At 53.7% G+C, this 11,277-nt stretch overlaps 1 protein-coding gene across 1 annotated transcript in view; it reads right to left on the minus strand.

Annotated features, from left to right (window-relative positions):
- Positions 1-221: 221 nt before the first annotated feature.
- The window catches only part of Muc2 (mucin 2, oligomeric mucus/gel-forming), a 31,394-nt gene continuing 20,338 nt past the window's right edge, over positions 222-11,277 (minus strand). Inside the window, exons 30-49 of the mRNA XM_055606893.1 lie at positions 10,758-11,272; positions 9,890-10,129; positions 8,983-9,281; positions 8,490-8,664; positions 7,790-8,037; positions 7,018-7,201; positions 6,517-6,730; positions 5,616-5,794; positions 5,346-5,415; positions 5,113-5,210; positions 4,953-4,984; positions 3,504-3,681; positions 3,108-3,212; positions 2,865-2,905; positions 2,620-2,742; positions 2,247-2,345; positions 1,481-1,609; positions 1,262-1,301; positions 740-866; positions 222-615 (exon numbers count right to left, since the gene is read on the minus strand). Coding sequence (XP_055462868.1) covers positions 393-615; positions 740-866; positions 1,262-1,301; positions 1,481-1,609; positions 2,247-2,345; positions 2,620-2,742; positions 2,865-2,905; positions 3,108-3,212; positions 3,504-3,681; positions 4,953-4,984; positions 5,113-5,210; positions 5,346-5,415; positions 5,616-5,794; positions 6,517-6,730; positions 7,018-7,201; positions 7,790-8,037; positions 8,490-8,664; positions 8,983-9,281; positions 9,890-10,129; positions 10,758-11,272 — 3,319 coding nt within the window. The 3' untranslated portion in view covers positions 222-392. The remainder of the gene's footprint in view (positions 616-739; positions 867-1,261; positions 1,302-1,480; positions 1,610-2,246; positions 2,346-2,619; positions 2,743-2,864; positions 2,906-3,107; positions 3,213-3,503; positions 3,682-4,952; positions 4,985-5,112; positions 5,211-5,345; positions 5,416-5,615; positions 5,795-6,516; positions 6,731-7,017; positions 7,202-7,789; positions 8,038-8,489; positions 8,665-8,982; positions 9,282-9,889; positions 10,130-10,757; positions 11,273-11,277) is intronic.

Genomic DNA, 11,277 nt, shown 5'->3' on the forward strand with positions numbered 1-11,277 from the left:
ACATGGCAATACACTTGTGTGCATGCATACTGTATACTCACATCTACACACACACACACACACCGTCCCCAGAGCACGTGAGCAAAAGTTCTCTCCCATAGCAGAGAACCCTGAAAAGGAATCTGAGGCCTTTTTCACTCATGGTGTGGAGGTGGCTTCCCTCAACCAGAGCTCTGAACAGGCAGAGCCCAAGGGAAAGCAATACAGATGGCAGAGTCACATTGTGGCTGGTATGCATGGTTATGCCTGGGTTTATTATCAGAAAGCAAAGGATAAAATAGAAACTCTGAAAATAAATATCTACAGAGAAGGAGACAAGCTAGAAGCGAAGGAAGCTCAGAGGGTTAGCAGGATGGTGCAAGATAGGAAGGGTTGTGCTCGGTAGAACCCGTTCACTTCCTTCCCAGAAGCCAGGAACTAGAACGCCTGACACGGCCTTGCTGGGCCTGTGGGAGCCCGCAGACGGTATCCTGGCACAGACAGCTCTCGATGTGTGTGTAGGTGTGGCTCAGCTCAGTGCCATCTGGGCATTCCAGGGTCACCTCGCGTTCACTGGTCCTCTCCTCCTTGCAGCAAGAACACTTGTGATCCAGCTCCTGGACCTGGGAAGAGTACCTGGGGACAGGAAGGGCAGAATGAGTGCCAGCCTCCCCGGGAACAGCATCAGCACCCTCCCTCTTTGGGGCCTGTCCGTGAGCTCCTCCAGCCCTCCATCTCAATCTTGAAACCTGGGACTCACATGGCAAAAGTCCCACAGGACCCAGAACAGTAGTTCATGGAGACGTTCTTCGTGCAGCCATTGTAGGAAATCTCCTTCATGACGGGGATGGCAGAACAAGGGACTCTGGTCTGGTTTCGAGGGATGCCTGTGGAAGGAGATGGAGGTGCAGAGGGTGGCCTAAGATTGGGGTGCTCGTTCTCCCTCCCTCTCCCTCCACCTCCACCTCCACCTCTACTTCCACCTCCACCTCTACCTCTCTGGTGCCATTTTCTCTCCCTTTTCCAAGCATGGCTAGCCCTTAACTCCGAGCCCCACTTCCCTTTCAGGAAACGAGACACAGTATGCAGCTGAGGACCACCCAGGCTCTTCCCGAAAGGGGATTCGGGTCCCTCTACATCCACATGAGTGTAGGAGACAAAGCAGGGACAGGAGTCCTGCAGCAGCCTGCCCTTGTGTCTTCCTGCCCAAGGTTCTAAGTAAATTCCAGCCACCTCCCACCAGCCACCAGCCACCACCCTACCCGTCCCCAGCTGTACTCACATGTCTTACAGCAGCCATTGGGCATGTAAGTGATGGAGTCCTGAAAAGAAAGAGGAATGAGAAGGGAACCCAGAGTACCCCCAGCAGGTGAGTGCCCCCTCTTGCCATGGAGTGCATAAGGGCTGTCCTACAGGAGAATGTGGAACAAGCCTCCTGGAAACTGGGGTCCAATGATCCTGGCAGAACATACAGGGCTGGTACCATAGGGGTCCCACTCACCAAAACACAATCACTGGGGTTGAAGTCAGGGCAGGTGATGTTGGAGACAGAGGAGATGAGCTGTTTGTTGAATTTAATGCAGCTGAAGTAGGTGCACTTGTCGTTGGGGTTTGTCTGTATGTCCCCAGGCTGTAGATACAACACGGTTAGAACAAAGGTAAGCAAGTGCACTCCAGAGGCCAGCCCAGGAACATCTGGGATGTACAGCTTCACTGACAGGAGGCTAGCCCTTAGGTCCAGAGTCACTGGACAAGAGAGTTTTGGAGACTGAAAATTACCAGCCTATGGTTACACAACACAAAAATCTCTAACCTGTGAACGAGGAAGTGATTCTGAATGGGAAAAGAATCTTTGGAAAGCTCAAGAAAAGAATCTGGAGATGAGGTCATCCTTTGGAGAGGATACCATCCTCCATCAAGGAAGTCCTAACTCCAGGGATGAGGAGACGTGGGCTCAGATAGAAGGAAGACTGCTACATGAAGACTGTTACATCAGAGATGACACAAACAATCTCGCCTGGAGCCCAAAGAAGAGGCGGCAGGAAGGACTCCTCACAGCTTCTGCCAGCATTGATCCTGAACTTCAGAGCCCCAGAAGTGGAGCAGCCACAAATGGTTTTTTTTTTTTTTAAGCCACCCAAATATGGTCACTCACACCAAGCTATGTGGAACCTGGGACGACTCAAGCCCAAAGTCATCTTAGCCTTGCCCTCAGTGGCTGGCAAGCTCATCGGTGGAGCCCGAAGCGCTTCCCACCGTGCACACACCTTCAGAATGAGGTACTGCTGGTTGGGCCTCTCAATGATGCAGTGGGTCTGCTGGCACTTCTTGCAGCACTCCCCAGGGACCTCCACAAGTTCAAAGCCCTGTAGACACAGAAGAGGATGAGGCTGAGTTCAAAGACTCGTCCCCACACCCAAGCAGGACACGGGGGTCACTGGAATGCCTCCCCTGGGGGAGGCTGCACACGGAACAAGTGGCATGGTAGGAGGGAGAGATGGGCACAACTTGGCAAGGAAGATTTAAAGCACAAAACTGAAGGCAAGTCATGGAAATAAACGCGAGCCGTGTGCCTCTTAGAAGATGGGAAGGTGATGAACTGAGGCGGAGAGAGGGAGAGGAGAGAGAAGCCATACTCACGGAGCTGCAGGAGCTGTTGCAGGGCACATGGGTACAGGAGATGACGTTGAGCTGGGTGCTGTTGTCCATGATGCTGGTGCACACACAGTCCTGGCACTTGTTGGAATAGACTGGAGATCCGGGCTTCGGGAACGAGCAGAAGTAAAGTTGCCGCACACACCACCACCCACGCGTACTCCATCTTTGGGAGACGGACAAGGGCAATGCCACCCACCCTCCCTGCCCACTCCCAGCTCAGAACTCACCTGATATTCAGCGTTCTGGTGCACACACACGCCCTTGGGCACTTGGAGGAAAGAGTGGGAAAAGCCATCAGAGGCCATCCTGAGCCTCAGCCTGGCACATATAACTGAATAGATGCTCAGGGCTGAGTGGGTACACAGCCATGGCCGTGATAAAGAAGTCCAAGGAGAGAGCATGTTCCCTCCACTGGCCCCTTGTTCACTGTCCTGCCTGTGGCCTTCCCTTGCCCTGCTGGCCTCGCTTACCACAGGAGTAAACTGGACAGCATTTCCCAGGCACGTGCTCGATCTTCGCTTCGAATCCCAGCAAACATGAGGGGCGTTGCGCTTTGCATTGTTTGGTGTCACACTCTGAAGACAGAGCAGGAGTGTGGTGACCAGGACAGCTCCCACAGGCAGAGACCCACCCCCCCAGTGCATAGCATGGCTCCAGGCCTCTGTGGCTCCCACGAGGACCAGCCCCTGCAGCAGAGGCTCCTGGCCTGATCCAACAGCCACTACCACCACCCACTCAAGTGAGCACAACCTGAACTCACCAGAGAGGGCATGGCAGAAAGCCTCCCCTGCAGTGGGCATGCTCAGTTACAGGAGCATGGCCCCAGCAGTGTGAGAACGGCTCCCATGTCCCCGGGGTGGACTTACTGCATGTGGTGATATTGCAGCATGTGTCTTCTGGGTTGACCTCCATAACAAGGTAGGTGCCATCCTCCTCACATGTCTGCTGGTCCCCTCCAGAACAGTTCTTTGGCTGGCAGACAATGCCGCTTCCACCCTCCAGGCAATCACAGTCCTGGCAGTCAAACCTAAAGTGCTCTCCAAACTGCAAAGAGGAAGGATTAGATTAGCACCAGGCTAGCCCTACTGTGGAACATCCAAGGCCACCCAGGGAGAAAAGAGCTGAACAGGGTAGCCAGGTGAGAGGTCAAGTGAGAAAGCCATATCTTTCACTACCTCTGAGCTCACAGGGCAGGCTCAGGGACAGACCAGCAGCTGTTCATTCAAGGCCACTGATACTACACAGTTCTGCCCTGCTCACCAGCACTCACCGACATCCGTGTGGTACATAACAGAGACACCACAAATTGTCTATCAGTTTTTTTTAATTGAGCTAAAGAGTCAACCAATGGTTGTGAGCACACACAGGAAGCAACAATAGCCAATTTCCGCATTTAGTCAGAGTATTATGTGACTGGTGGGTAGATGGGCGGATACATGAATGGATGGTTTGATGGATGAATGAATGATTAGAAAGATAGAAGGATGGATGGATGATGGATTGGTGGTTGGTTGCATGGATGGATAGTGAGGTGAAGTTGAATGGGTGGGTGGGTGGGTGGGTAGATAGGTGAATGGAGCTAGGGGAAGAATGGATAGATTATGGGTGGGTTTTTGGATGGGTAGATTATGGATAGATGGATGTGAGTGAATGATGGATGAATGGAAGATGGGTAAGTGGATGAATGAACAAAAGACAGATGGATGATAGATGGGTGGCTAGATGGATAGCAGGCGGGTGAATGGAGGATGAGTGTTTCAGATGGATGGGTAGTAGGACAGATTGAAGGGTGTAGAATAGGTGGGTAAATGATGAATAAATGAATGAATGAATGAATGAATGAATGGCTGATTGAATAATGGATGAAAGAAGGATAAATTAATGGATGGATGGGTGGGTTGATGAATGTATGGATAGAGGACAGATGGATAATGGATGGGTGATTGGATGGATAAAGTCGGATGGATGGGCAGATGATGGATGGTATTGGGTAGACTGATGGGTAGTCAGATGGACAATGGATAGGTAAGTGGATGGATGGGTGAATGAATAACTGGGTGATAACAGATTGTTTAATGCATGAATGAATGGATGACGGATGGTTCAAGGATGGATGGATGGATGGATGGATGGATGGATGGATGGATGGATGGATGATTGGTTGATGGGCACCAATGGGCAGGTGGATGAGTGGGTGGATCTCACCCAGGACTTACATGGCTCATGACTCCCAGGCTATCATATCACTTCACCCCACTCATTCCCCAAAGCTCAGGATTTTAGGGAGAATTCTCCCAGCACAAGGGGGAACCTACCTTTCTGGGCACATTGTCGGGTCCCACACATCCTAGGGAGAGAGGAGGCAAACTTAGATAACACTGCCATGATATTATAGGGAATTGTGATGAGCCTCCTGGTCTCACCTCTGCAGACACAGAAGAAACAGGAGGGAGGCAGCAGAAGCAGGAAGCTTACCACATGTCTCCACACAGACGTCACGGCCGGGAGCAAATTTCGTGGTGCCTTCAGGACAGAAGCAGCCTTCCACCAAGAGTGTGGAATTCTCAAAGGCACTAGAATGGCAAGACACATGCTCAGAAGGAAGAAGGGCCACAGACTGGGGCACAGCTCTGGGAGGGGGGTGGCTACAGCCGACTGGGCTGCATGAGCTGGACTGGGGAACCAGCAGGAATCTTCAGGCAGCGTACCTGGACTGGCAGGTGGGTTCTTCTGCGGGGCCACAGGCCTTGTACTCCCTGTGAGATGGACACTTCACAGCTGCAGGAGAAGCGCAACCGTTGGGAAGGTCATATCCAGATGGAGAACCCTGTCCCTCCCTGCAGTGACAGAACTACCCAGCCCTTCCCACACAGGACTTCACCCCCTGCCAGCAGAGGATGGGAAACTGCCCAGGACCCTTGCCTGACCCACAGGCCCCAGCACAGAGCAGCACATGGGGAGAGATGAGCGGCACTTACGGCAGGCCCCCTGGGTATGGCTCCGCCAGTCAATGCAGGCACCTTCCTTGGCACAGAGGACCGCGTAGGCCTGTACGCTGGCACACTCCATACCGGAGCCAGGCACAAAGCAGCTATCAAACAGGCAAGCTTCATAGTAGTACTTAGGAGGCACAAAGGGGTGGCACTGGGAAAAGAGGCTGTGCAGGGAGAGGTGGGTCACACTCGGGTCAGCTCCCAAGCCTCTCCACATGCTCTCCCGGCCTCCCCCTGCCCTGCCAGAGCCTGCTCAGAGGCACCAGCCAAAGAGGCACTCTGGTTAGCAGCAGCGGAAGCCAGAGAGGGCTGTTCTCTAGGAAAGAAAGGACATATATGTCTGTCACCAGGCATCTAGAGACATACTATGCACACCTGAAAGGTCACTAGTTGCCAGACTGTCCCCTCAGAAAAATCCAAGGCTCACCTAGATTAGCCTTCATCCAAACACCTCCAGGGAACAGGGGAAGTCCTCCTGTGGCTACCAGATTTAGAAGCCCCTGACCTGTGCCCAAGCCTGGACCTGCCTCCCTGAGAGGCTAATGCTTTCTGGTCAGCTGATCTACTCAGGGTCTCCAGCTCAGCTGAGCCTGCACCTGGCCAGGAGGTGAGAAACTCTGAGAAGAAAGGAGGGTGCTGAGGTAGGGAGTGTCAGAGATAATAGCTAGGGCCTGGGGAAACAGAAGTCAAGTCCGGCGGCCCCTGTGACCCGACACCCATCCACAGTGACATAACCTCAGCTCTTGCAGGCCCACCCAGGGGCTGCTCTTTGCTACTTGGTAGACAGCAGGGACAGTAGAAAGGTAAGACCTCTTGAGACCCTGCATTTTTTTTTTTTGAAACAGGATCTCACTGGACCCTCTCGCCTCCACTTCCCACAGGTCACCTGTCCTTGATGAGCTCGCACACAGGAGACTGAGTACAGTTATTCGGCAAAAGCCCTGACGTGATGGCCGGGCGCTTGGTGGTGAAGCCGCTGTGAGGGCAGTGTGGCTTGGAGGGGTCGTTCACCAGCCACTGGTCAGCAGCAACCTCGCAGTCGGAGACGATCTCTCCAGTGGGTAGGATGCAGTCATCTGCCGTATTGTTGGTGCAGGTTCCTGTGTACAGAGAAGCCTCCCATCAAGGCGGGGCCAAGACAGCACTACCAGACTCAGGTCAAGCCCTGGCACCTGTCCTTCTCCAGTCCAGGCTCCGTGTGTTCCGTTGGTCAGGCCAGAGGGCAAAGCCAAGGCCAAGCCAACATCTGCTGGTTTCTCACAAGGGCCAAACGCAAGACAATGCCACAGTGACTGTCCACAGAGGAGCAGCGAAGCCACAGCTAGGCGACAGGTGCTCACACCTATTCTTGCCCTCCGAGGGAAGAGGCCGGGGGGGGGGGACTCACCGCACTGGCCCTTTGTGTTGTTGCCGAACAGTTCGTAGGGCAGCCTGATGGAGAAATACATGCCGTTGTAGGAGATCTGGGCCTTCAGCCTGGGGATGTCCACCACAAAGTTGATGCCAGATTCGTACACCTGCAGCCCGTACTTCTGGTAGGGCAAAGCCACTACCTGCTTGTTCACCAGTACCTGTGATCAACATGTCTGAGTCAAGGAGGGTCTCTGAGACAGGAGACAGAAGCCTGACACCTGATAGAGGCCTGCCCTGCTCTGTACTGTCCCACCATGGCCCTCTCTGGAAGCCATATAGCTGACCAAGAAGACCAATTTGCACCTTGGGATGTCTCCGCCTTGATCTGAAAAGGGGAGCTTTTCCTGTCCCTCGCCTCCTTCTCTTCTCTTCTTGCTGCCTTTCCACCATAACTGGGACAGACCTTTGTCCCATCTCATCCCAGGAGAAGGCAAAAGAGACTTCTCAGAGACTTTGAAGCTCCTTGAAAGGGTCAGGGCTCCTCAGCTGTTTCCATCAACATCACCAGTGGCCCCAGAGGATAGAGAAGACCCAGCTAGATCCAGTCACCTATCCTCAGAGAAGGAGTTTCTGTGCTCACGTAGAAAGCCCGTGAGAAGAGCTGACACGGCCCTAAGGAGCCCCAACATGTGTCATGGCTCCAGCCTGGCCCAGTGGACATGCAGCCTGGTCCTCTGCTGCCGGGGCCCACACTAGAAGGCCGTGACGGACATACTGTGGATGCCCAGTCGGTCCCAGCCCCATACCTGCACCTCAATGGGCATCAAGTTCACTGTCTTGATCCGCACTTCCTGGGTCTCGTGGCGCACAATAAGCGTGCGGGGGCAGGACACCTTGTCGTTGACATCACAGTGGTAGTTGTCAATGTAGACACCAAAGTTGTCCACCGTGGGGTTAATCTCCTCCATTAGCACGTAGCTGCAGTTACCCTGGTAACTGTAGTAGAGCCCATCGAAGGTGACAAAGTGTGGATCCCCCCAGCCGGTGCAGTAGCCTGTGGAGGAAGCTCCATAAATTGGTATCATCGGGCCAGAACCACTGGAATCAAGTCATCGTGAGGATTCAGGGGATAGGCTGGGAAAACTAGCAGTAACTAAAGAAGTCTAAAAAACAAAACAAAACCGAAAACCTGGTCCCTACTTTGAGCCTCTCTAGGGTCTAGCCTCTAGCATCTTCCCATTTGGTCCAGAGACCCTCCTTCTGTAGGATGAGTCCTTGCCTTAGAGTCAGAAGGTCAATCCTAATCTCAGAAACTCCTTACTCTGAAAGCTGCTTCTACCTGCCCAGGCCTCCTGCTCAAGCAAACATAATGTATGTCGGGAAGTCCCTAAGACTGTGTGCCTGGCCTTCAGCAGGTACTTGTCAATCTAAGTCTGCTCCCAGGAGGCCGGCCCTGTAGCCACCAACACCAAATCAGGTGCACCCCCGGATAGCTAAGGGCCTTACAGTCACACTCCCAGTGCCAGCAGCAGCCATCAGGGTCCTCGACACGCACGGGCTTGAGGCCGTTGGAACAGGTGGGCATGGGCGGGGGCTTGCACTCCAGCTCCACAATCTCCACTACGTTGTCATGCTTGCAAATGGCCATGGTACAGTTACACAGCCACCAGGTCTCATTCACCTGCGGGAGGGATGAGACGGGACAGTCACCGAGCGGCCCAGCTTAGCTTCCCCTGTCTACAGAGCTGAGGGAAGCTAGGATAAAAACACAAAAGGCAGGATATGAGGCGGGGGCGGGGAGAGAAAGAGAGAGAGAAAGAGAAGGCCAGCAGGACCTGTGCCCATGATGCTTTGGGAAGTATCAGCCCCAGTGGAGAAGGGGCAGGGTGTGGGGACATGGGTAGCTTGGATAACCAGGGAGGGTGTCATTCAGCCCATGAGCACGGGGGCACGGACCTGTCAGGTGCCAGGGTAACAAAGCCACATACTGCCCACCGACCTGTCTGGGAGGATCAAAGTCGAGGCATCCACGGGTGGTAGTTTTGGTTGGTGTGCTGGGTGTTGACATTGTAGATTTGGGCGTGGAGGGCGTAGAGGTTGAAGATGTGGTGGATGGTGTGGAGGGTGTAGTAGTTGGGGGAGTAGAGGGTGTGGTCGTCGGAGAGGACGTTGGCGTGGAGGGTGTAGTAGTTGGAGGAGTAGATGGACAGGACCAGTTGAAGATCTGGAGTTGGCAGTCCTCGGAGCAGTTCACGTAATAACACCTGTCCCCGTGGGTACTGTTGTAGATCATTTCACCTACAAGGGAAGAGAGAGATGCCGTTTTTACACCATCCAGAGGCAGATCTGGCCACCAGAACACACTGACGAGACCCCCACGGAGGCCAACAGGGAGAGGCTCGCTGCACCGGGGGAAGGACCTTAGCGGAGATACCCAGGTTAGATGAGGTATGAGGGTGAACCTGAGGTATGAGGGTGAAGCCCCTAGCATAGCGTTAGTGGCATTACAAGAAAAGGAAGAGAGACTAGAGCTAACACACTTGTGCCATACCTGAAACCTGGACCATGTTTTGGTGCAGAATGCCAGTGCCATGTTCCTGTACCCCCTTACCTCCAGAACTGCCAGCTAAATGGCCATCTATGATTTATAAATCATCTGGCCTCAACTATTTGGTTACAACAGAAAAAGAATTAAGCTCCACCTCTACTTGTTCTCCAAGCCTTGGAAGAGCCCTGATCTCTGGTTTACGTCTCCAGCAAGGGGAAGCTGGCCACAAAAAACATTCACCCATGGCCAGCCTCCAGCCGCCACCCTCCTGATCAAGCTTCAAGTTGGGGTCCACCCACTGGTAAAAGCAGGGACCAGCATGAGCTCTGTGAACATTAGACAGGAACACCATGAATACCTGGGCCATAATATATGTTTTCCACAACGCAGCAGGTAGTCAAGGTTGCAATGCTGGTCCAGGTGGTGCTGGGAGAGGTGATTGGGGAGACTGAGGAGACTGTGCTCCAAGACGAGGTCTTGGTGGTCTCCAAAGTAGTTGGTGTGGTGGTTTCCGGGGTGGTCGTTGTCACAGTAGGAACTGTAGGGGTGGTTGTGGAGGGTGGTCTTGTGGTGGGTGAGGTTGGCCCCGTTGTGGTCTCTGAGGAGGTAGGCACGCCCGTAAGAACAGTTACATCATGAGCTGATGGCACTGTTCATCTCAGGTGCTACAGAGATCTACTTGAAGGCCCCATCACTGTGAGATAACAGCTTGCTCAAGAAGCCATGGGAAGGTGTCAAAGCCTTCTATCCACTCACCAGGATTTGACATCACCATCCACACTGTGACTGTCACACTGGACACTGGACATCTGCCAGTGCCAGACTAGCTACCCTCTCGTGCCATACCCAGACAGGAGAGGCCCTCTGCCTTATACCAGCCCTGGCTCCACCTAGCCAGGGCTTTCCTGGGAGGGCTTTCCCACATGGACTCCCATGCCTGCTGGGCTGCAAAATCTGCGCTGATGTAGCCCTGCCTGAGCAAAGCCTGTCTACGGAGAGGGAGCGACTTTTGTTTCCCTCCAACTCATCGCGCCCAGGAACCTGACTCACAGGCAGAGAAGACGCCCGTAGCCCGCCTCAAACCTTCCAGGGGACAGGCCTCCCTGGGAAAGGGCAGGGTCATGAGCAAAGTACTGACATCAGGGTTAGATCTTGACACCTCTCTTCCAGGCAAAGAGAAGCTCTCGTAAGAGAGGAGGAATAGGGGTGGCTTCACGTCAGCTTACCTGGAGGTACGGTAGGTCCTGGTTTTGAACCTGGAGATGGAGACGAAGTGCTGCCCACTGACAAAGTGATGAATGGTGATGTTGTTCCGGGTGATGATTGCGTGCTAGGTGTTGCTATGGTAGTTACAGGAGTGCTTGGAAGAGTGACGGACTCCGTGGGTGGGGAAGAAGTAGACTGAGAGATCACAGGCGTCGGGGACTCAGTGGGAGGTTTGGTAGTGGTGGTACGAGTTGGGGTAGGTGTCTGTGTGGGGGTAGGGGTGGAGGTCACTGGTGTGGGTGTTGGGGTTGGTGTCTGTGTGGTAGTAGATGTTGAAATGGGGGTCCCTGTGGTGGTTGGTGTTGGTGTTGGAGTCACTGTAGTGGTGGTCTCTGTTGGAGTTGGGGTTGGTGTCTGTGTGGTGGTAGGTGTAGGAGGGGTGGTCTCTGTTGGTGATGATGTAGTGACTGTAGTGGTGGTTGCAGTTGGGGTTGGTGTCTGTGTGGTGGTAGACGTAGGAAGGGTGGTCTCTGGAGTGGT

Source organism: Psammomys obesus, unplaced genomic scaffold (genome assembly GCF_907164565.1).
Source record: "Psammomys obesus unplaced genomic scaffold, mPsaObe1.curated_primary_1811, whole genome shotgun sequence".
In the NCBI taxonomy this organism is placed as follows: domain Eukaryota; kingdom Metazoa; phylum Chordata; class Mammalia; order Rodentia; family Muridae; genus Psammomys; species Psammomys obesus.